Below are 24,102 nucleotides of genomic sequence, written 5' to 3'. Positions count from 1 at the left end.
TTGAAATTGTGATTGTTTTAAATCAATAATATCGTTGTCAGCACATTCGCCTTCTTGAAAACAGAAATCATCTGGTACTGGAAAATTAATGTTTTGCCTGAGGCTTTACTCTTTACCTGATGTAAATTAGAGAAATTGATTTACACAATAGAAAAAAGTTATACCTTCCTCTATAATATATTTTTGATAGCTGTTGCTTGATAAATTAGTATATTGTGTGTTTTTATATGAATATGATTTATTGCTGTTGTCTGCCATATGAAGAAACACAAAAAAAATTGTTTGCAGGATCATTGACTTGAACATATCAATGGCACTGTTGGACAATTCTTGCTGAGTGTTAAGATGATTTATGTAACAGACCGAAGGTTTCCACAGTAATGCATTATAGTCTCAAGCTATCAAGCGTTGTTCATGCAGAGACAAAAGAAGCTGAAAAACACTTGCTTCTGAAGGTCTTCCATTTAGGAATTTGAGATAAGATTGATCCTATTAAAACTCTCAGAAATATTTTTTGTCACATATATTATCCTAACTTTCAAATGTGCATAAGGTACATTGCTGGTTTTCCTCTTCTTATGAGTTCATTGTTTTTACATTACTCTCGATTCATAAGTATTTCAGTTATATAACAATGTGTTCAATAATAGAAGAGGAGACAGCCTGAAGCATCTATCTTTTAAAAACTGGCATCTTTCCACAGTTCAGATGCGAAAGCCTTGGTGCAAACAAAAAATTAAGACACGCTCTACAAAGTCGGCAGTACCGTTCATTTAATTTAAATTAAATATCTATAGACCAATTCCCAATTTTTAAGGAACTGTTGCTAATACCGGATTCTGAGTATATGCATGATGACTGATGTAACCACTGAGCACATGAATCAGAATTATTTAATTTATGTTGTCTTCTGTGCTGTCATATAGCAGTGTTTCTGCTTTTTCCAGAGGGATTTATATTGGATGTTTGAATGCTTGCTGCCTATTGTGGTCAGTCTGATTGAGGTATCCCCTTTGGTTTCCCTTCTCTGATAACTTTTTCAAGTTCTATTACAATTATTTTGAAACCTAAGAAGGCTTTTTGCTGGCTGGCCAATATGCAGTCATCACTGTAGACTTCTTAAGCAAAGAGCCCTTGTTTTTATTTCCTTCATTCTCCTTATTTCCTTTTCCTCGGTTCTTATGCAGTAGGTTGTGTGAGCATTTCCCTTGCTTTTCTGAATAACAATGAGTATATGGGTTCCTCAGAAAAAAATACGAGAATTCTGTGTGTGTTTGTGTGTGTGTTATTAGTATAGCAGAGTACTTAGCCCTAATTTGAGTTTCTTCTTGCTAAACTAAAGAACTGACCTTTGATATACACCTCCCAAACTCAGTTTTGCCCTCCTTCCATGGCGCATTGCTGGATTTGGCCAGGCTGAGTGACAAAAGATTAATTGAAGGGGTCCAACAAGGTCATTGTTCAGGAACAAACCCTTGGACTTGAGTTGGACAATGAATCAGGGTTAAGTGTTCATATAATTTTATTCTGGTAAGCTTTTCTCATAAAATTATGGGCTAAGGTGGCATAGATAATGAATTCTCTTAATCTCAGAGTGGACATCTCAAAGATGATCTGTTTTATGAAGTTTCCATCATATGAGGCGGAAATGTCACAAATATTTAACCAGAAACATAGAATATTGTCCTTCAGATTTGGGAAGAAGTCCTTGATTCAAACAACTTTTTAACAGTTTTGTGTGTGTAAATAGCCTAAATTTAAGGATGCTCAGTTTTGAGGTTCCCACTGTGTAGCTCCGATTTGAAATATACTGAAATCTGCTTAAAATAAATACAGATGTAATGAAGATCCCCTCTATTATAAAGTGAAATTAAAGCCTCTGTCCTTTCATTGTGATGCAGTGTGTTTAATGCTGTTATTTTGCAGAGAGCTTCCTCTTTGGAATGTAATAAAGGTCCAGGAAGTTCCCCTAAACTGAAGAGCTGGTAAACACCTCATCCACTCCCACAGTCATGAGATGAAAGCAAAGCTGCTGGCAAAGTTCCTAGCAGCTATGTGGTAAAGTAAATAAAGCACTTACTGACACTCTTTTTTGATTCACAAGTGAAAAGGCGAGCTTCCTAGTATTTCAGTGACCAGTAGAATGACAAGGAGCTATTCTGCATCTAAACAGAGAAAGTCCTGCTGATAGTAAAGCCAACAATGAAGAAAAAAAGCATTGGAGGAGAAGTAAAGTCCCTAACATTTCTCCTCACTACCAAGAAAATCCTAACAGAGCTGAGATACAGGCCTCCATTAATTATTAATATGTATGAGATGTACTTATGAATTGTAATTGGATAAAGGGAGTGTAGCCCTCCGTAGTGCTTTTGATAGTAGATTCTGCTCTCATTAGAAATTCCAGATAAATGACTTGGGTTGGAGGAAGAGATGCTCTGAGAAAGCCCAGGGGTTGGGACTGGATGATGACTGGTCTGGGAGTGGGAGCTTTTGCTGTAGGTAAAACCTTTGGCCTGGCCTTGTGCCAGAGTTCTCTTAAATGTCTTTTTGGGGAAAAAGGTAACAACATGATGTTCCAGGAGACCCCATTGGCAACACGGGATCAGTTGCATCAAGGAGACTCCAGATGGTTCCTCAAGATGGCTTTTCAAGTGGCAAGGGGAGAGATGGCAGGGAAGTAGGAGGGGGTATTTGAAGCCTGTAGCTGCTATTGGCAGAACAAACATATGTCCTGATCCTCGCTCCTTCCCTTCCCACACTGTTGCAACAGTCTTTTTTCTGGGATATGTTGGGTTTGCTGCGAATGTATATAGGACTTCTGGGTTTTGATGTGCTAGTGTGCCAAGTCATTACAAGCATCTGAACCGTGCTGCTGGACAAGACAAACTGGAGTATTGCCCCATCACTGTTGAAGTAGCTTCCCTGAGGAAGTTATGTCTTACATACACAAATACTAAGTATGGAAATGCTAAATTGGCTAAAAATGTGAGGTGAGTAGGATGCACATCCCACAAGTGTATGGAGTCATGGAGCAGGTGATCTGGAGTGCTATCATGAAGCACATGCAAGAGAACCGGGTGATCAGGCCCAGTCAACACGGGTTCACAAAAGGCAGGTCTTGCCAAACTAACCTGATCACCTTCTATGACAAAGTGACTCGGCTGCTGGATGAGGGAAAGGCTGTGGATGTGGTCTTCCTGGACTTCAGTAAAGCCTTTGACACAGTTTCTCACAGCATTCTGCTTCGGAAACTGTCAGCCTCTGGCCTGGACAGGCACACACTCTCCTGGGTGGAAAACTGGTTGGATGGCCGGGCTCAGAGAGTGGTGGGAAATGGTGTGAAATCCAGCTGGAGGCCAGTGACAAGTGGGGTTCCCCAGGGCTCAGTGCTGGGTCCAGCCCTGTTCAATGTCTTTATCAATGACCTGGATGAAGGCATTGAGTGCACCCTTAGCAAGTTTGCGGACAACACTAAGCTGGGTGGAAGTGTGGATCTGCTGGAGGGTCGGGAGGCTCTGCAAAGGGATCTGAACAGGCTGGACCGCTGGGCAGAGTCCAATGGCATGAGGTTTAACAAGGCCAAATGCCAGGTCCTGCACTTGGGGCACAACAACCCTGTGCAGTGCTACAGACTTGGAGAAGTCTGTCTAGAAAGCTGCCTGGAGGAGAGGGACCTGGGGGTGTTGGTTGACAGCCGACTGAACATGAGCCAGCAGTGTGCCCAGGTGGCCAAGAAGGCCAATGGCATCTTGGCTTGTATCAGAAATGGCGTGACCAGCAGGTCCAGGGAGGTTATTCTCCCTCTGTACTCAGCACTAGTGAGACCGCTCCTTGAACACTGTGTTCAGTTCTGGGCCCCTCACCACAAGAAGGATGTTAAGGCTCTGGAGCGAGTCCAGAGAAGAGCAATGAAGGTGGTGAAGGGGCTGGAGAACAGGCCTTATGAGGAACAGCTGAGAAAGCTGAGGCTGTTTAGCCTGGAGTAGAGGAGGCTGAGGGGAGACCTCATTGCTCTCTGTAACTACCTGAAAGGAGGTTGTGGAGAGGAGGGTGCTGGCTTCTTCTCCCAAGTGACAGGGGACAGGACAAGAGGGAATGGCCTCAAGCTCCACCAGGGGAGGTTTAGGCTGGAAATTAGGAAAAAATTCTTCACAGAAAGGGTCATTGGGCACTGGAACAGGCTGCCCAGGGAGGTGGTTGAGTTGTCTTTCCTGGAGGTGTTTAAGGCACAGGTGGATGAGGTTTAGTGTTTGATAGGAATGGTTGGACTCGATGATCTGGTGGGTCTCTTCCAACCTGGTTATTCTATGATTCTATGATTCTGAGTGTCTGTGCATGCCATTACCATATGGCTTGGACTCTGTGGCTTTGTTGAAGAAGTAAAATAGTTTGTCTTTGTTAAAAAAAAAAAGAAGAAAAATGGAAAAAAGAAACTAGGAAGTACTGGTGCTTGAATTATGTGTTGGTTTGGTGTGTTATTACAGTGTTCCTCCTAATTTAAGAAGCTTTTTTAAGTGCAGTGAGCAGTGATGTGATAGCTGATGTGGCTTTGCAAGTAATAACCATGGTGTGATTTTTTTTTTAAATAATCTGACATCAACCGTCTATTTAAAATGCTTAGCCCATACAACATATATAACATTGTTATATAGTTATACATGATTCCACTTGGGTTATAGAGTTCTATATGACTTGGATTTTACTTTCTTTTTAAAAAGTGAAACTAATGTCCTAATGGCAGATCAATTGCTTCCACCATTTTTGAAGTGTTACTAATTAAAGACACATTTGAAACACAGCAAATCAAAGTCTGTCTAAAGAAAAAGCTGGACTATCAATATATCCATGCAAGAAGAGTGTACAAATAAGACAGCAGATTTGCTGAATGCCCCTAATATTAGTGGTGTAGGCACACCTAGCCTGTCAGTATTTGGTATGAATGTTTGTATTTAGTACAGAGGGTAAATTGGTGTTTCTTCTTGTTAAGAAGTAATGAGAGAATACTATAGACTGTTGTCCTACTCTTGCTTTAGGAATGTAGGACAGATATCACTTCCTCCTCTAGAAGGTGTTGAGATATCTTGATTCAGCAAAGGTGCAGCACGAGCTATTTTCACTGTAGGATAATGAGAGAGAAAAACAAATGTTAACAATTCTTCATACCTGCAAAATAATGGAAAAGAAAACTCTTTTGAGGCTATCAGTCTTCTGGGACAGTAGAAAGGACGGTCTTGAACACACAACGTCCCCTTTTTCACAGCTGATTAATTCCTCCTCGTAGCTGAAGGTTGTATGACTCTATGTTCACCAGGATTACAGTGACCAAATCTAAGTGTACTTGTGTGGGATAGTGCTGGTCCAGAAGACCTTTATGGGTACTGATCCTTCATTTCCGTTCCTTGCTGCTTTGTTATTATTATTATATTATATTCATGTATTATTAATATTGTGGTGTTAGACCTTAAGGTCACTTTAGACACCTTTCTTTTCATCATGTAGTTAATAATGGTAATTAGGAAATAGTGTATATGTTGTCCACAATACTTTTATTTGGTTTTGCACAGTTTATTCATTGTGGCTGCTTAAATATGTGTTCCCTTTGCCATGTGTCAGTCTCCTCCCCATTTAGTGAGGCTCTGTTTTTACTCTATGTATTTCCTTGCTTGGAGATGTGTCTGCTCATGGCTGCGTTGTGGCTTCTAAAAGCAGGGGCAAATATGACTTAAAATGGCAGTAGATTCACACCAACTTCCCATTAAGGAGAGGGCAGGGGCAAGGGTAGAGCAAAGTCCTATGTCAGAGTTGAGATTAACAGCTGGAAAGCATGAGAAGAAACAAAGTCTTCATGCACAAGGATGGTGATATCAATGCCAGACCTTTTCTTCTTCCTGTCCTGTTATTTTAATTTATTAGGATTTTACTTTGGCTTTTACATTCTAACCTTACTGTACTATTTTGTAGTAAGTTCTTTAAGAACAGAGATGTCAACCGTGTTGAGAAACAAGAAAAGCAACCAAAACTGTGCACAATGTGCACCAGAGCAAGTTGTTCTGTGTTCTGCAGCTCTCTGAGAACTTGTAAAACTATTTGTTGTCGGTCTGGTTTAAGTTTTTATATCCGTGCTTGTACAAAGGAGAGTAACCCCAGGCATTGTGGAGGACAACATTACCATGATGGCTAATGAAACCCCTCTTGGTTTATAATTGAGCATTGATTCTTCCCTTGTCCTTCTGCATGAATTCATACACCATACTGTCCTCCATGTGCAAACTTGTATGGGGAAAAACATTTTCTTCTGATAGCTGCTCATTGAAATTGTGCCCTCGTTTTCATCTTTTCTGAAGATACTTTGCAGGAGCAGAATATACTTAAATCCTTGCATTTCCAGAATTAACAAATGCATCACTCGGAGCAGGGCTGTGTTGATGCAGAGGGGCAGGAAGTGTGTAAGTAGTCTCTGTGCTATAAACCTCGTGACTGTGGGTGTTGGATGTGCAAAGACTGATCACACGCAAAGGAGATGAGAACTGAGGCTGTTCTCAGAAAAGCAGAGCAGGCTTTCAGACTGAACTGCTGCAACTGATCCCTTAAACTCTTGATTAGAATCATGGATCTAACACTGCTCACCTGTTTCCTCTAAGTAATATAGGTATGTCCATCACTACCCCCAAAATAAGTCTATGAAGAAGATAGATAAATACCCACCTTGGTGCATTAATCTGACTTTGCCTGTGGCTTTTCCTTGGATCAGATTGAATTGGATAACTCAATTGCAGTAGACAACAAAAGACTCAACAGTTGCTTTGTAGAGTTACTCATTTAGATGACTGACAAAATATATGTGTTGTTGAGTTTGTTTCCTTAAGAAAGGAAAAAATCCATGTTTTTGAGATGCCATAAATATATTTTATTTAAAGACAAAGTATATTCATACAAATATGTATTATTTCTGTAATTATTTGTTTTTCTTTGTAGCAGAACAAATGCATGGTTTTCCTGTAAGCCTAAAAGTGATATCTTTCTTCTTCACTGTATAAATCTTGATCTGAGTGACAGGAAGTAGGAATCATTTTGAGCCAATGTTAATTTTATAAATTTCATTCCCTTTTCCACAGTTCCTATGAAAAAGGTATTCAGCTAGATGAACACTTTTGGAAAATTTTAATAGGACCCTTGAAATCTGTTTGAATTCAGGTTCTTTAAAAAGAAATCTCTTTCTAATGTAAGCTGTGAACCTATTAGAGATTCTTATGCCTTAGAGGCAATTTTTCTTCTGTACATAATGGTGAAACTCCACTGTTATAATATATGGGTGTTTAAAATATTCTCTTTGTTAAATTGAAGCTCCTGCTTAGAAGTACGTGAGTTGGGCTTTTTTATTTTGTGTGACCTTTATTGTTATTGTTTATCACTATTCATATGATTTTTTTTTTTGCAGTCTTTTCCTGGCCCAAGTCTTGAAAGTGAAGATTTTAACATACCTCCTATAACTCCTCCGTCACTGCCTGATCACTCTCTGGTGCACTTGAATGAGATAGAGTCTGGGTACCACTCTCTGTGTCATCCCATGAACCACAATGGCCTCCTTCCATTCCATCCACAAAACATGGATCTACCTGAAATTACAGTTTCCAACATGCTTGGTCAAGATGGGACACTGCTTTCCAATTCCATCTCCGTGGTAAGCCTTTTTAGTCTTTCCCTTCTGTTCTGCTTTAAGTTGTGAAATCGTGGAAATACCAACCTGTTTGAAATCCCCAAAGGGGAAGCTCCTGCACCACTCAAGTCATGGAGAGAGCTGGCTGACTCTGGGTTTTACATTGCGCTCCCCATGTCAAATCCTTCCCTCACCAGGCGACAAGGAGTTTTACAGCTAAGTTCCTCAAAGCCAGGGTGTCACCTGCCAACTTGAGTAGAATTACACCTGCTTTACATGGATGTAAATAATGATAAAAGGAGGCTCAAGTCTTTGACTTCTGTTGGAGTGGGGTTTGGATCCAGATGGCCGTTGTTCTGTGTTTGTCTGACGAGGCTCTTTCCATTCTCATTTGCATGTGCTGAGAGATGTACAAAAATTTAATATGTCCTTTCTTGTTTACCGCACATTTGGAAAACAGCAAATGTTATTTCTGATTCTAGGCCAAATCTTATAGTCTTTTTACAGTTCCCAGTCCTTAGCCAGCCAGAATCCAATTGAAATGACTGGACAATTTGCTTATGAAGTCTGTCAGATAGTCATTATAGTTGTAATCTTGGGAAGCCTGATATTATAAATCACTTCTTTGAATGTTAAATTGCTTGCAACAACTGGAGAGCTACTTTACATGTTACATTTTCAAGTGGGCTCTACAAATAATTAGTATACTTCTCACACAGCAGCTCTAGACAAGAACGTTTTACCCAAGAGGGCATTATTTCACATTGATGTACAATTCTAGGCCAAAGAGTTTAAAATACCATGGAAGAGGATGGGCTTGTGCATTGTGTGGGCCTCACTGGAATTCAGGCGCTCTACTAAATGGGCTGACCAGGAACTGCAGATCCAGACAGCCAAAGTTAAGGATCTACTGTTCCTGGAGATCCAGGGGTCTGAGCTTCTCACTGGAGAATCGGAGTCTCAGGGTCCCGTTTTGCAGCTGGGAGGCCCTGTGCTTAGGGACTTAGGGTGTTTAGGCTTCCACCATGCCAACTCCCATCATATTACTTAAAAATAAAATAATAAAAATGTCAGTCCTGGAAGCCTGGTTTCTAAGACACCATATGAAGGTTTGGGGGCTTGAGGGATCTAGGCTCAGATCCTCATCAGCCCATCAGACTAACAGCCCTAGAGCCAGGGGCTGGGATGCAATCGTGGCTGAAAAATGAGTTAATTTACAACAAAAATCTGCCTTGTCACGGGGCTTCATTGCAGCTTAATTAAAATAAAGCTGCCTTGATTTTGAGGAGCTCTGCATTCCTTCTGAGGACATCCAACAAGCTTTACTGCAGGGGGGCTAATCTTGGCTTCTTATGTACTCCTTAGTTATTGATTTACTAGGATGTTGCATGGTTTGTTTGAGGTCAGAATCTGACTGTAGTGTTATGTTCAATAACGACAGGAGAAGGGGCGAGGCAGATTTTCATAGAGAAATATAAATATGCTTTGTGGAAATTATTTGAATTTTGCTTGCATTTCTACAAAGCTGATGGTCTGCATTAAAGAGTATGAGCTAAATCTTGTGTACGGTTCTGAGAATTAGGGCTATGAAAGGACTTGAAAAAGTAAGAGAGATGCTTGGCACTCCTGTCGATACAAGCAGTATTTCATTGAATTGACCTCTTTTGAGCCATGGCTATGACTCAAAACTATGTATTCTTTTAAGCTCTGATGTTCCACATTAACCTTTTGCAACAAGCTCTGAGCAAAGGGCCTTGAGAGTTTGCAGATCATCACAGTGAATTACTGCATTGAGGGCAAATATAAAAGAAGTTGAACAATATAACTAGGCAATTTTGCTATTGGGACTTAGCGTAGATCAGAAAAAATGAAAATCAGACCTCAAGAAAATATGCACTAAATTTTATCAGTCATTTCTGATGATTCATTCAATAAATAAAACATGATCCTTGAAGCATCATGGGCTAAGTCAACTGTTATCCCTAACTCGCATGCCCTTTGCACACAAGAAGTCTTCTTAACTAGCAGTAGTTTTAACTCAGTCTGGCTTGTCTGTCAAGGGGATTAAGCTATATCTCATCTTAGTACAACTGGTAGAATTTTAACCTCACAATTTTGTATAGGTCAAACACTGTTTGACGGTATAGTTCCTCTGATTTGAATTTGATAGCCGAGAGGAATTAATTTGAGATAACTTAACTTAATTCTTTAGTAATTCAGTGACTTCTTTAGTGAATATAATGGCCCCATTGTCCTTTTGGCTTTCCATTGATGAAGAAAGATAGAAGATTTTGCAGAGTTAGCATTCTTTAGCTTTGAAGCTCTTCTTTCTAATCCAGAACCTTTTTACATTTTTTCTTCAGTATGACTCTTTTCTCTTGTTATTACTCATCTCTAAGTTTCCTTTTTACTACCCCATAAAACTCTGATCTATCTAAGAAGTACTTGCCTAAATCAGTTTTATATTGCCTTACATAGAAAATAATATGTAAGTTTCTCCAATCTATCTTAACTCTTGATGCCATATAATTTCTAGCATATCCACTGCTATTTAGCATATTTGGGGACCATGTATCTCACTTCATTTTTCAGGCACTAATGAGTATTTTTAGAAAAATTTTTTTTGGCTATTCTCTATCCCTAATTAATTTCACCTCTACAGCAAGTCTTACGTACATTGGCACAAATTCAGCTGCAGTACAATGTGCCTCTGATTGAATTTGGTCTATATTTTATACTTTCACTATCCTTCCATTTAGCCAATTTTTAACACCATGTAGATATTTTAGCAATAATGCATTCCTTTTTTTCACTGTATTAGAGGAAATATGTGGGTTTCCGTTGGTGTTTTTATAGTCAAAGCATTAATTCATGCTGGCCAAACAAGAGTAAGGAAACACAATGAACTCAGAAACAAAGTAGGAAAATAGTTTGTACACTGATTGTAGCATTTTTCTTTCATCTTAACTACCACGTGTTTTCAGATGACAATTTCTGTGATTTTTTGGACAGATTGAAAATTGAGGATGTACTCCTCCTAAAAACTCATCAAAACTCCCACCATTAGAAGTACTGGTTTCATACTGTGCAGCACTCCCTCCAAGGTGCAGCTGAGATCCTTTTGAGTAAGGATTGCAGGATTTGCCACAAGCTCTGTAAGAATTCTCCTATGTGGAAGTGCTTAAACACACATAATAAGAGCCCACTACCAACTCAATGAATTCTTATTAGGGATCAGTTTCTTGCAGTGTAGGGATTCTTTTTGAAAAATTTCACAGTGCTGGGAGATGAAAATTTCCCATTGCCATTTACTGTGTCTAATACTTAAATTTGGAATTAACCTTCTTTGAAGATTTTTTTAATTGATTAGACTGCCTATTGTGCCCCGGTTACTTTAAAGAAAAGTCACTAAAATTTTCCTTTTCTCATTATTCTGCTTTTAATTCATATATTGGCTTCTATGTTCTTTTATTTCTATTTTCTGCTTAGGTGATGTACAGGCATATAAACAGGTGCACATGCACGTCTATTTGCTTGTACATACAGGTTTCTTGGTGCTCATAATATCTGGATATTGGGGGTTCAGAAGTCTACAAGAATTGTGTGGAATGTGACAACATGGTGGTGTGGACACAGAGTCCAGCCTCAGTATGGTGGGCTACATGTAGAAGCTCTCTAAAGTCCTCCTTCAGAATGGACCTTAACTTCTATTCCTGCTTCTTATGTGGGTTCAATTAGATGTAGATAGAGCTGTTTAATGAAGATGTGCTGATGTAGGCATGTCTGTTTCTGTCCAATGGAGTAGGAATCTATTCCTTATTTATTACAGCTGAAGGTAGGCCTGTGCAGGTTTGAATCACTTCCAGCTGGCGTTTGACCTGCCAGTACTTTCCTGTTTGCATGAATTTTCCTGAAATATTTCAAGAACAGCAAGAAATACCCTAACATTTGCAAGCACATGCATGTATATACCATCCCTATAAAAATGTTCATTTAACTGTAAAAATGCTTTTGGATGTGTTCTATGAAATGAGTTTTACTGTGTGTTCATTTTATCAGCAAAATCATAGACATTTCAGCTTCTTTAGTGTATCCTATAGATGATTGCTTTTGCCCCCAAGAAACCAGGGTTAAAAATCACAGTGCTTTTTTTACATAAAAGAGGAAAAAAAACCTATTTTTGGAATGCTTTTATTTTTAATCTTGTGCTGATCTTTTTGAAAATATGGCTCATGATTGTGTACTACAGAAAATTTAGAAGAAAGAAATAAAAGGGATTTTAGTTTCTTGAAATGCTTCAAATTTCTGGGTTTGAAGTTTAAAGTGGAAAAGATGTTAAAAGGCAATAAAGTCGTGGGATTTATTTCCCAAATGCTCTACTTGTGCTGGCAACAAAAGCCTGCATAATGTATATACTTTTATATAATGTCATTTTTAGTATACGAGTACAGTCAAGGCACACTTTGAATTCAAAGGCTACTGTACAACTGTTTTGACAACCACCACATCAGTAGGTAATGTGCAGGACATACGAAACTGAACCAAAAATGTTTCTTTATGTCTATAGGGAGTGCAGTGCATCAATGAATTTGGATATATTAGAGCAGCATGAATTTCTAATATGTTGCTCTTATGGAAAAGACCACTGGCATATTGAATAATGCTGTTTTCAAAGCAGAGCAGAAAATGTGATTACAGACAATTTCATTGCTGTTTTTAAAATAAATATTTTCAAAAGCTTGTGGTATTCTATTTCATGTAACGCACAAAATATGTAACAGTAGACTAGAGCTAAAGATCTTCTAGGACACCAAAGAGTAGATGATGTCAGCTATAATTATTCAGATGTGGAATAGCAGAAGCATTAGTTTAAACTAAAATTCATGTACCAAAGGCCCATGTCCTTATATGGAAAAAAAAAAGCAACATAAACCTTTTTTCCTTTTTGCACACTTTGACAGAAGAATAAAGGCAATGAATAATTATTTAACATGATGCCCCACTTCATCAAAGCCCAAACAATTACATTATACTTTTTCATTAATTATATTTTTTAGATATGCAGCCCCTGAGAGAGTAATAGCTTAAACAAAATGTGGCACTGTATAACAGTGAAGAAAGCAGACAGCTACTTTTTTTTCATTTTTCATCTCAGGTTGAATGAGGCCAGTATTTCTTATCTACGGTATGGTTGCTAATGAATCCAGTGTGGGACATTGCTGTTGTTGTAGCTGAGACATATTTAAGACATTCTGTTTTTCCAGTTTCATGCATATTAGTTTAAATTCAGTATTCATGACTCATCCTGAGGCTGACCTATATGATTGGGGGTTTTTTTGGCACCTTTAAGCATTAGTGCAAACTACTGAGTCAAACAGAATTTTTTTATTTCTGCTGAACAAAATGAATAGCTTTCAAAGCATAAAAAACCCTAACTGTTGAGATTTGAATCATACCTGGATACTTTTTTCTAGATTGTACTGTATGCCAGTGGTAGAAGACACTTTTAGTCTCTGGTGAATACTTCACATTGTGCCTCATTACTAGGCTCTAGTAATCAGTTTACATCAAAATTTACTGTTATGCTATACAGACCTGCTGCTACCCCAAATTTTATTGCAGTGATTTATTGCCATCAAAAACACCAAATCATAAAGCTAAGGTCATGGAACACATTATGTTAAGGTTTTGGTGGGGTTTTTTCCCTCTTATTAAGCAACTTTGCATTCTTGCAGAATATATTTTTTCCCTTTAAGAAAAAATATGAACAACAAACCACCATATTTTACAAGCTGGATTTTCTCACTGACATAAGCCTTGTGTGGCAAAAGGTTACATCAGTTAGTGTATGTTTTGTCAAACAGCCTAACCAGAGAGATGCACAGCCAAATCTTCAGCTGTTGTCAGTTGGCACAACTTTATTGTCTTCAATAGAATTATGATGATTTATTCCATCTAGGGCTCTGGGGCATCATATTTATCTTTCCTTACTTCTGATGTTTACTCCACTCTTTTGTCATCAGAAAGACAACATAAAGGATATGTAGAGGAGCTGATTAAGATGTAATTTGATCAATGTTTTGTATATTTTTGCATATTGCATATCTGCTAGAAGTCTCTTCACTGTTGCTACAAAAAAAGCATTAAAACATCTGATGTCTACAAATTACAGCTGTGTAAGATAAGACTAGAAACAAAGTATAGTGATAACAGTGATAAAGATTTATCATTTAGATAGTGTATTACAGGAGGAGGTTGGTTCTCTGTATCTGAGGATTGAAATCAAATGGGGCATCTCTGAAAAGATGTGTTCTATCTGTGACTGATCTAATGATACACCCCCACCCCACCCCCACTACAGCGGGGGAAAAAGAACCTTCCTGTGGGTCACACTGTCCCTCAGGGGCTCTTGGCGCTGAATACTAGTCCACACATGCATGGTAGGGGCAACCATCATGGGTAGCACCTTTACAGTTTTTTGCCTCCCAAGAGAAAACCAGCAGAGTAGAAGAAAGCACCCTGAGGGTGCAAGCTATCAGAGGATGCCACCTTCCTGAGGTCAACTAGGAGTAGAATTGCTTTGAGAATATTTGTAGCTAGTGTTACCCATTCCCTTGGCTTTCTTTCTGGCCATTTGGTCTGCCACATCAGAGGAAGTTGGAGGTAGCACTCCAGGTGGCAGCAAATATGCAAAGGTTATTGATGGGTTAGAAACTACAGCAAGTAGTTACTTGGGAATTAAGAGTATTCCTTGTCTCTTTTTAAAAATTGCCAATGAAGCTGTTTATTTACTGTCAGTTGGGAAATACAGCTTTCTGCTTCCTTGAGTGTGGTGGTTGAGACTCCATGTGGCTCATATTTCACAAATTCAGTAGGAAAACAACATCAGTATAATTTCAGGAAGGAATAACAAGGTGGCATATTTTATTTTTGAAAGCAGCCTTTTGTAGGAAATGCTTTGGTGAACTTTATTCACAATGGTTACCCATTGTCTGATGGGAATTTCTTTGCTACATAAAAAAGTAAGAAAATATATATGTGTAGTGGTATTAATTATTATTTTGTTAGACTTTAACCAGAAAGGTACAGGCTCAAACATGATGAATGTGGCACGGAGACAAAGCCTTCAGTTGCAGGTGGTAGATTATACAACATCTCGCATGTGAAGTACTCACAGGAGTGATTAATGTGTAAGCAGCATCGTAGCTTCAAGTGTCAAACAAAACAGATAATAGAGTATGCAAATAGAGAAAACATAACTCTCAAGAATTCAGGGGTTTCAGCAGCAGACATTGTTGACTTTAATCTGCCACTTTTAACATTGCATGTAGTTGTCGAGAACAGCAAGATAATGAAATGTTTCTGAAGACTCAGTCTTTGGCAAAAAAATATTGCTGAACTTAAGGAATAGAAGTGAAATATCTTTCTCAAAAACTGCGAAGATGATTTTGTGAAGACAAAAAAGAGAAGCCCACAGTGCAGATGAAAGGATGAGTTTGTGCATCAGGTGGAGTAGCCTCTTCTTCCACCTGTTCTGTTATTTAAATGTATGCATTTGCATTCCTTGAAACTCCAAAGCAGTTGACAAGACTGTACAACCTTCATGGATTTGTACTGCATTCATCATTTCATCACATCTTGTTCAGGGAGCAGAAAGTTATGTTGTATGGATGAAACCGGCATCACTATGGCATGCGCTGTCTTAACAGAAGCTGCCATTTACATCCTCCAAGTTCAGAGGTGCTGCCTGACTGGTGAATGCTGGTACACCAGCAGAGGTTCATGACAGTGTCATCTGCTAGAGCGGAGTCCTGCCTATGTAGATTGTAAATAATTAGCAACATTTTTAATTCACTTCAGGAGAAAAAAAACATGTTCTTGGATTTCTTGACTTTTCTGAGTTGAAGAAATTTAAAAGGTCCAATTAATAGTCTTATGGGGGGTTTTATCTGTTTTAATAGTTTTATAGTATCATTTTTTCTGTTTTCCACTGACTTTTTGCATCGGGATGTATAATACTGAGGGAAGAAAAAATTCTGCTTAACTATTTTAAAAATTGGAGAAATAATGATTAATAAATAATAACTCATTTCTTATTTTTATCCTTTGTTCTTGTTCTTTCTCAAGGCAATTAAGAAATGCGGAAAGTGTAAGGATGTCCACTCTTCCTCAGTCCTTACATAAAAATTCATTCTAGATTGATGTCTACAGCTTTTTTACCTTCCCCTTCATTTATACAAAGTCTGTACAGATGCAGTAACTAAATACCTTTTCTAATGTTGGGATTTCCCAGGAAACTTTGTGTAAACCCTGAACCTCCATTGCCAGTGTAATGCTGTACTTCAGCCACATGTATGCATCTTAAGATCTCTGTAGCCTCTTTCACACACACCTTTGAGCGGTGTTTATTGCATGTTGTACATGCTGCTGCCTCTGTATCTGGACAGTAAAGATATGAACGTTAATGTTCTTAATTTTCTGTGCATATCATGGATGGATGCAGTTACAAAAAAGGACTTAAAGTATATAAAGGCAGCAAGAAGCATTATGGACTGAGGAGCACTTGTAAGGCATGCACATGCATATATTTCAGTTACAAAACCAACAAAAATTGACCCTTTCCATCTGAAGGCAGGCAAACAAATCATAACGGTTTATCTTGGGTATTATCAGTGTGTACCAAACATTCCTATTTCAGCCAACTTGCAGGGAAGGAAAAGAGACAAAGGAGATGTTACAGGTAGTGACATAGCATTCTGTCTGCCTGCCCTAAGCTGGAGATGATGCAGGCTGCAGTGCTTAGTGTACACATATAAGTATGCATCCATGCATGGTTGCACATACAGATATGTGTGAAGATACGTGTGTATATCTGTATGTATGTATTTAGCACACTGTTAATCACTGAAGCCCTCTGATGAAAAGGGGATGTAAAAGACAGGATGTTGCATCTGAATATCCCACTTGTCTCCAAAATGAGTATCTGTATTGTATGTTAAACAGGGACTGAAACTAGAGCCAAATTATTGAGGTGCTTCCAACAGATTTAATCAACATACTGTACCTAGTTGCCTCTTAGAATTTTTTACCAAATCCCTGAGATCGCAGTACCTGATAGTAGGTAACTTACTTTCTATAATAAGTACCTTTGCTAGCTGAGTTAATAAAGGAAGTAGCCTAGATGTTAAGTTGGGTTGTGGCATACCCAAAGGATCTTCATATCCCGTCTCTTGAAATTCCACTTCCTAACAGTGGTGACATTGGGCTACAGGTATCCTCCCTTCATCCTTACAAAAGTTATATTAACTGCAAAAATGTTTAAAATTAGATGTTTTGGTCCTTTAGCAAAAAAGCTCTATGTATTGAGGATTTGCAGGATCGAGGCTTTGATGAGAATGCAACACTTCTTTATATTCAGAGATGGGACTTCTAATAGACTTTAGGATTCCCTTCATTCACACATAAAGAATTTCAGAGATTAACTCAGTAACTGAGCTTCCGTTTCCTACACATGCCCTAGTACTCAAGTGTGGAATCTCAGTTTAATGAATTTTATTACACTCCCCTGTCTTATGTAGTGGCATAAAAAGTGTTTAGTGCAATAGGCTTAGTGCTGATCTGGATATTAAGTGCAGCTTAAGTTGCCTCACAGAAAGTATACAGTGTAAAATAACCACTGGCAAAACTTTCAAAAGTTATTTTTTCCAGAAAACATATACCACAGCATCTGAAAAATAATGATAGTTGCACTGTTTTCTTCTGCAGTGCTTTTCTTGTGTCTCAAAATGCTATGTAGTGCTAATTAGCTAAGGAGGTAATTTACTAATAATGGCACAAACAGATATTTGCAATATCAGTCCCTCATATCTGTCAAGTACTGTATTGTAGAATAGAAAGATATTTGCTTTATTAAAATACTAATAAAAGTCAGTTCACAATATAAAAGTACAGAGGAGTCCCAAACCCAAAAAGGCTGAAAGAGGCAGATCTTAAGGCAGAGGAAGATGATGACTCTGCATTTTGGGACTCATAATATTGAAAGTATTACCAGGAGCTGATTTCTTGCCTGATAATTAGTAATATAAAGGTGGGCAGTAATGTGGTGAGAGACAACTTTCAGTATTAGAACTAACAGAAGTCCTCAAATATAATAAAGGCAGGAATTAACTGCCATGTTTTACACATCTAATATAAAGCAATTATGGTGACTGAATGTAATGATAGCTGAGACCTTTAAGCTATCAGGCAACCTGGAAGTGATGCAGCAGCCTTATTTAAGAGCAGTGGTAAAAACGGGAGGCTTGTTTTTCCTGCCTTTGAAATGCAGTCAGCTTTAGGGAGAAGTGAAGCATCTGTTTAACCACAGAATCTGATGCTCCGCTGTCCCAGACTCCCAGTCCAAGGCGTTATGGGTAGGTTGCATAGCATGTGTGTTTCTTCTCACTTGCAATCAGTTTTGTGAATGCAAGGAGGGGAAAACACCCAAAAGGAAAGTTCTCTGCACAGGGCCTGGCTTACGTAAATTTACTTGTGGCCAGTGTTGGTGCACTAACTTCGTTATTTGTGATTTCTGCCTCTGAACTGCACTTCAGGAGCTCTATGACTGGCTGAAAATCTCAGTGGGATTTTAAGAAATGCTTTGGCCTAATGTTGATCCTGTGTGGCTCTAGTAGGGGCTTTCCCAGAGTTTCAACATAAATAGAGTTTTCCCTGTAGCAGATGCTTTCATTTGTTCATAAATAGTGAAAATTTACATTTTAGATTATATCAGATTAAGGGTGTGTCAGCATAAGTCTTTGTCAATAATGATCTATGCTCTACTGTAGTAATTCTGAAATGTTTTTCCTTGTAACATTTGAAAAACTAATGCAAGCTGTAACAAGACTGAAGAAGGGAAATATGGCCTAATGTGCTGTTTTGAAATAGCTTTGATTGGTTTAATTGTAATTAAAGACAGTACAGCAAAGCCGCACTACAGGAAAACGTTACATGAGTAACCAGGCATCTTGGATCCTGGCTTTGTGCAGCCTTAACATTGTGTTACTTACCAAATTATAGAAATTGGTCCAGAAGGAACCGTAAGGTCCCTCCCTTAGTCAGGTCCAAGCAAGGACTTTAAAATGTCATCTCCCCCAAAGCAGGGTACTCTGTATGTTTGTCATTTCTGACAGATGTTTGTCTAACTTATATTTTAGAGAATTCCTCTTATGTAAACTGCATAGGCCCCTCAGGCAAACTCTGGGTACAGGCCCTCAACCTTAAAAATTCACCTACTTCATTGTATACGTAAAGCCAGCAGTCAGTGGAAGTTAATACAGACCACTTAATCTTTTCAGCTGTCTTTTTTAAAGTGTAATCATATGTATATATTTATATTTATAAAATGTGTATTTATCTAAGAATGGATGATAGGTAATAGATGTTGATGGAGCAGCTAGGAAATAAATAATCAAGAGGATGTATATTAACTCAGACTGTTTTGGTTCACAGCTGACTTGACCATTTAAGAAACAGTAGAAAAATAATCAGCTTTTCCCAAATCTTATTAGCATGTAATCATGATCCAGATTGTATTAGGCCATAGCCTACACTGAGAAAAATAACTCTTCTTGAAGGTTCAGCTATAGCGTGTTATTTTATGAAATTGTTTATGTGCATATTTTCAATATTATATTTATTTATCATCATCCATTACTTAGAAGGTTAGGCTGAAGGAATAGATGTTTATGATACTTGAGGATTGCCACTGCAAGTAATGGGATAAAAATAAGCAATGGGTGAAGGTTAGGAAAAAACCCGTAATGTCATCTGAGTAGTCTGCCAGGTAGTGTTAAAGCAGTGGAATGTATACAGATGGGAAAATCCTGCCCTGGCTGGGAGATGAGCTGGATGATTTAATAGACCTTTCTTTGAGATGTAATTTCTGTAACTGGTTGATACATACACTAGTGTTCAGACAGTTGGACTCATTTCTTGTTTGTCTGGCAAATTGTTTCTTGTGAAAGGTTATAAATTACAATAAATAGACTTTGTAGAAAATGAGCTACATGATATACTTGGAAAGAGTTTCTCAGCTGATATTCAAGTTGTTAATGCCAAAGCAGAACAAACCCAATAGAGTCTTAATCCCATGGCTTTTCTTGAGTGCAGCGCTACGAAGGTGCACTGCCATAAATAATATTTACATTGAATAGTTTTCTATATTCTAACAATAACTTTGGATAGAAAAGATATAGTAGAGAAACAAATGTTCCTTACTTTGAAGTTTTTCCTCCTGAGTTTGCAACAAAGAATTCACTGATGAAGGAGAAAGAGGAAGAGGGAGGGAGGGGGGAAGAAGGGAAAGCAAGCATTTATAAAAATGTTGCTGTAGTTATAATTGGATCCATTTTAGAACCAAAAGTTTTATGCAGAAACTGACAGAAGGATACACAATAATTATAGTTTGCTGACAAGCCAAATAGACTTTCCTTTTTTATCTTAAGGTTTTAGGAAACCAAACTGTAAATAAATACGCAGTTTGACAGATTGTAATTGCGATCAGCAAGGCATCTTTTCATTTAATCAGATGGTGTTATTAAAATGGGGTTACAATTAAACATTTTATAATGTGACGTAGAAGTCTATTAAAATTCTCCAGCAAACAGTAATTTGCATTTGATGCTTCTGCAACCCACTTCTATTTGCAGAAATGTTATTGGCTGTGACCTTCCAGTGGTTAGGTCTCAGTTTGTTATTCTCTTCCGACTTTGATAAATGATATTAAGTATCCTCTTTCTTTACTTTACAGTGAAACTTAAAATATTAATTTTGCATTCTTTTATTGTATTATTTTTGACCCTTGTGAAAAATGCAAGAGATGAGCCAATGCAGTTTTGCAGCAGAGGAAATGTGAAATTATCTAAGCTTAAATGTTCTTAACTTTAAAAATGGTAAATAAGATCAACATTAAGCACATATCTGATTCACAACTAAATATTTTAAGAGAAAGTAATATAGGTTTTGAAAGATATAAGGGGCATTCATGATATTGCTGTCCCTAAGATATTATTCCAGTTTAAGATGATACAAGGCCTTGGATTTTCCCATCTTCCTATAGATGTGATCAAGTGGTTCCAAGAAATATAACACAATGTTTTTCAGGAAGACTTTGAAGCATGACTACTATAATTCTACATCTGTTATTCCTATGTGGAATTCCACTATTTCTTCCCATAGTTTTGGTAACCTAGGCAGGAGAATATGAACAGTCAAAAGTGGTTCAGTATTCTGCCTTCTAAGACTTTCCACGTTATAGCTACTCACTGAGATCACCGTCCCCTAAGTAACAGAAAAAAAAAAGATGAATTCTTGAGAGACAATTTTTGAGCCATTCCTCAGGTACATGCAGACTCCATAACGAAACTATGCATAGAAAATTTTTTGGAGTGAAAGGAATGAGTTATTTGCATCAGCAAATTACATTTACAAGGGTGAATCAGTCTTTGAAAATCAGATAGATAAGCTACTGCTCTTTTATCTCACTCTTTTACTTCAGTGGATGTGTGACAGAAGAAAACATGGGACAACACGCAGTGATCAATATGATCCAAGTGAAGCCATTTAATCGAAGTTCACAACACATTTTATACCTTACTTGCTGAAGCAAGCCATTGTTTTACAAACTGATTTGACGATTCTTCATTAGCAACAAGTAGTCATTAGTTACAATACATTATTCTATTTTCCCATGAGAAATAGCTATGTGAGCATTTCAGTCTACAAATTGATAGACTACAAAGTAACAAGTCAAGGACTACTGAGGAAAGCTTCCTGTGAGAAATGAGAGGAGTATAAGGTAGAACAACTCTCTATTGTTGCAAAGAAAAACCTTGAAGACAGTGTGTTAGTTACAGCAGCTGCTTCTTCTGCAAAGTTAGCTTTAATTCTGGTGCAAAAGCTGTGAGGCCTTATGCTAAGGGGCCTTTATTTCATTTAGCATAAGCAGCTCAGTGCTTGGGGTGCTCATCAAATGTCCTCTGGTTCGTAACCACCCATCAGATGCGTTTGGAGGAAACATCAGTGGTTTGAGGAAAGATAACATTTTCCTTACTGGAAAATAATCAGGCAATGGTTATGAAACATAGATTCTTGTTTTATGTCCCTAAAAGTATATAAAAAAAATAAGGAGAGAAGGAGAAGAAAAGAAGGGGAAGAAAAGTCAAGTATACTTTCAAAGAGGGGGAAAGAAAAGTCAAGTATACTTTCTTTTGGTGGGAAGTGGAATAATATGAGCACTTGAGAAGAAGAAAAAAAAATAGTAATAATTTTGTTTGACAGAGAATCATTAGGTTGGAAAAGACCTGTGAGATCATCAATTTCAACCATACCTGTCCTCTACTAAATCATATCCCTAAGTATCCCACCTTTTAAACACCTCCAGGGATGGTGACTTGACCACCTCCTTGGGCAGCCTGTTCCAATGCCCAATAACTTGTTCTGTGAAGTTTTTCCTAATTTCCAATCTAAACTTCCCCTGACGCAGCTTAAGGACATTCCCTCTTGTCCTATCACTATCATTTGGCAGAAGAGATCCACACCCACCTCTCTACAACCTCCTTTTAGGTAGTTGTAGAGGGCGATAAGGTCTCCCCTCAGCCTCCTCTTCTCCGGGCTGAACAGTCCCAGTTACTTCAGCTGTTCTTCCTAAGACTTGTTCTCCAGCCCCTTCACCAGCTTTGTCCCTCTTCTCTGGACTCACTCCAGAGCCTCAATTTCTTATGGTGAGGAGCCCAAAACTGAACACAGGATTTGAGATGCAGCCTCAGCAATGCTGAGTACAAGTGCAGAATCACTTCTCTGGTCACCCTGCTGGTCACACCGTTTCTGATACAAGCCAAGGTGACCTGGGCACCCTGCTGGCTCATGTTCAGTCAACTGTCAACCAACACCCTCGGTCCTTCTCTGCCAGGCAGCTTTCCAGCCACTATTCCCCAAGCCTGTACTTCTGCATTGGGGTTTTTGCATCCCAAATGCAGGACTCTACACTTGCCCTAGTTAAACCTCATCCCGTTGGCCTCAGCCCATCGATCCAGCCTGTCCAGATTCCTCTGCAGAGCCTCCCTACCCTCCAACAGATCCACACTTCCTCCCAGTTTAGTGTCATCCACAAACTTGCTAAGGGTGTGTTTGATCACCTCATCCAGGTCGTTCATAAAGATATTGAACAGAACTGGACCCAGCACTGAGCCCTGGGAAACACCACTTGTGACCAACCTCCAACTGGATTTAACTCTATTTACCACCACTCTCTGGGCCCGGCCACCCAGGCCTTTTTTTTACCCAGCAGAGGATATGCCTGTCCAGGCCAGCGGAAGCCAGTTTCTCAAGTAGGATACTGTGAAAAACAATGTCAAAGGCTTTACTAAAATCCAGGTACTCTATATCCATAGCCTTTCACTCATCCACTGAGCAGGTCACTTTCTCATAGAAGGCGATCAGGTTAATTTGGCAGGACCTTCCTTTAATAAACCCGTGCTGACTGGGCCTGATCATGTGGTTGTCATGTATGTGCTGTGTGGTAGCACTCAAGATGACCTGCTCCGTGACTTGCCCTGGCACTGAGGTCAGGCTGACTGCCCTGTAGTTCCCTGGATCCTCTCTCCAGCCCTTCTTGTAAATGGGTGGTACCATTTACAAGACTGCTGGTAGATGATGGAAAGAGGTTTGGCAAGCACCTCCACCAGCTCCCTTGATACCCTTGTGTGGATCTCATCTGGCCCCATAGACTTATGAATGTCTAGTTTGCCTTGCAGGTCTCTAACCATTTCTTCTTGTATCAGGGGAGCTTTGTTTTGGTCTTCCTCCCTGTCTACTGGTTTGTGAGGCTGAGTACCCAGGAAACATAGTAACTTACTATTAAAGACTGTGGCAAAGAAGGCATTAAGTACCTCAGCTTTATCCTCATCCTTTGTCTCTATTGTTCCCCTTGTGTCCAGTAAAGGATGGAGATTCTCCCTGGCCCTTCTTTGGTTCTTGATATATTCGTAGAAGGGTTTTTTATTATCTTTCACAGCATGGGCCAATCTAAGTTCTAATTGGTCTTTAGCCCTTCTGATTTTCTCTCTGCATGATCTCACTTCATCCCTGTAGTCCTCCTGAGATACCTGCCCCTCCTTTCAAAGTTCATATATTTTCCTCTTTTTCCTGATTTCCATCCAGAGCTCTCTACTCAGCCAAGCCATTTTTCTTCCCCACTGGCTCATTTTCCAGCACACGGGAACAGCTTGTTCTTGTGCTACCAGGAATTCTTTCTTAAAGAGCATCCAGCCCTAGTGGTCTTCTTTGCTCTTAAGGACTGTATCCCATGGAACTTTCATCAGCCAGCCTTCTGAACAGACCAAAGTCTGCTCTCCAGAAGTCCAAGGTGGCTGTATTTCTGATCCTCTCACCCACGCCTTGCTTCT

General features: G+C 38.8%; 1 protein-coding gene across 4 annotated transcripts in view; it reads left to right on the top strand.

Annotated features, from left to right (window-relative positions):
- Positions 1-24,102, top strand: part of TOX (thymocyte selection associated high mobility group box) — a 227,415-nt gene that overhangs the window by 123,335 nt on the left and 79,978 nt on the right. For all 4 annotated transcript variants that reach the window (XM_069854146.1, XM_069854148.1, XM_069854145.1 and 1 more), the window contains exon 3: positions 7,439-7,681. In XM_069854146.1, the coding sequence (XP_069710247.1) occupies positions 7,439-7,681 (243 nt within the window). The remainder of the gene's footprint in view (positions 1-7,438; positions 7,682-24,102) is intronic.

The sequence above is a fragment of the Phaenicophaeus curvirostris genome, chromosome 3, assembly GCF_032191515.1.
Source record: "Phaenicophaeus curvirostris isolate KB17595 chromosome 3, BPBGC_Pcur_1.0, whole genome shotgun sequence".
Taxonomy (NCBI): domain Eukaryota; kingdom Metazoa; phylum Chordata; class Aves; order Cuculiformes; family Cuculidae; genus Phaenicophaeus; species Phaenicophaeus curvirostris.
Note: the sequence above shows the minus strand (reverse complement) of the source record. Positions and strands in the feature narration are given on the sequence as shown.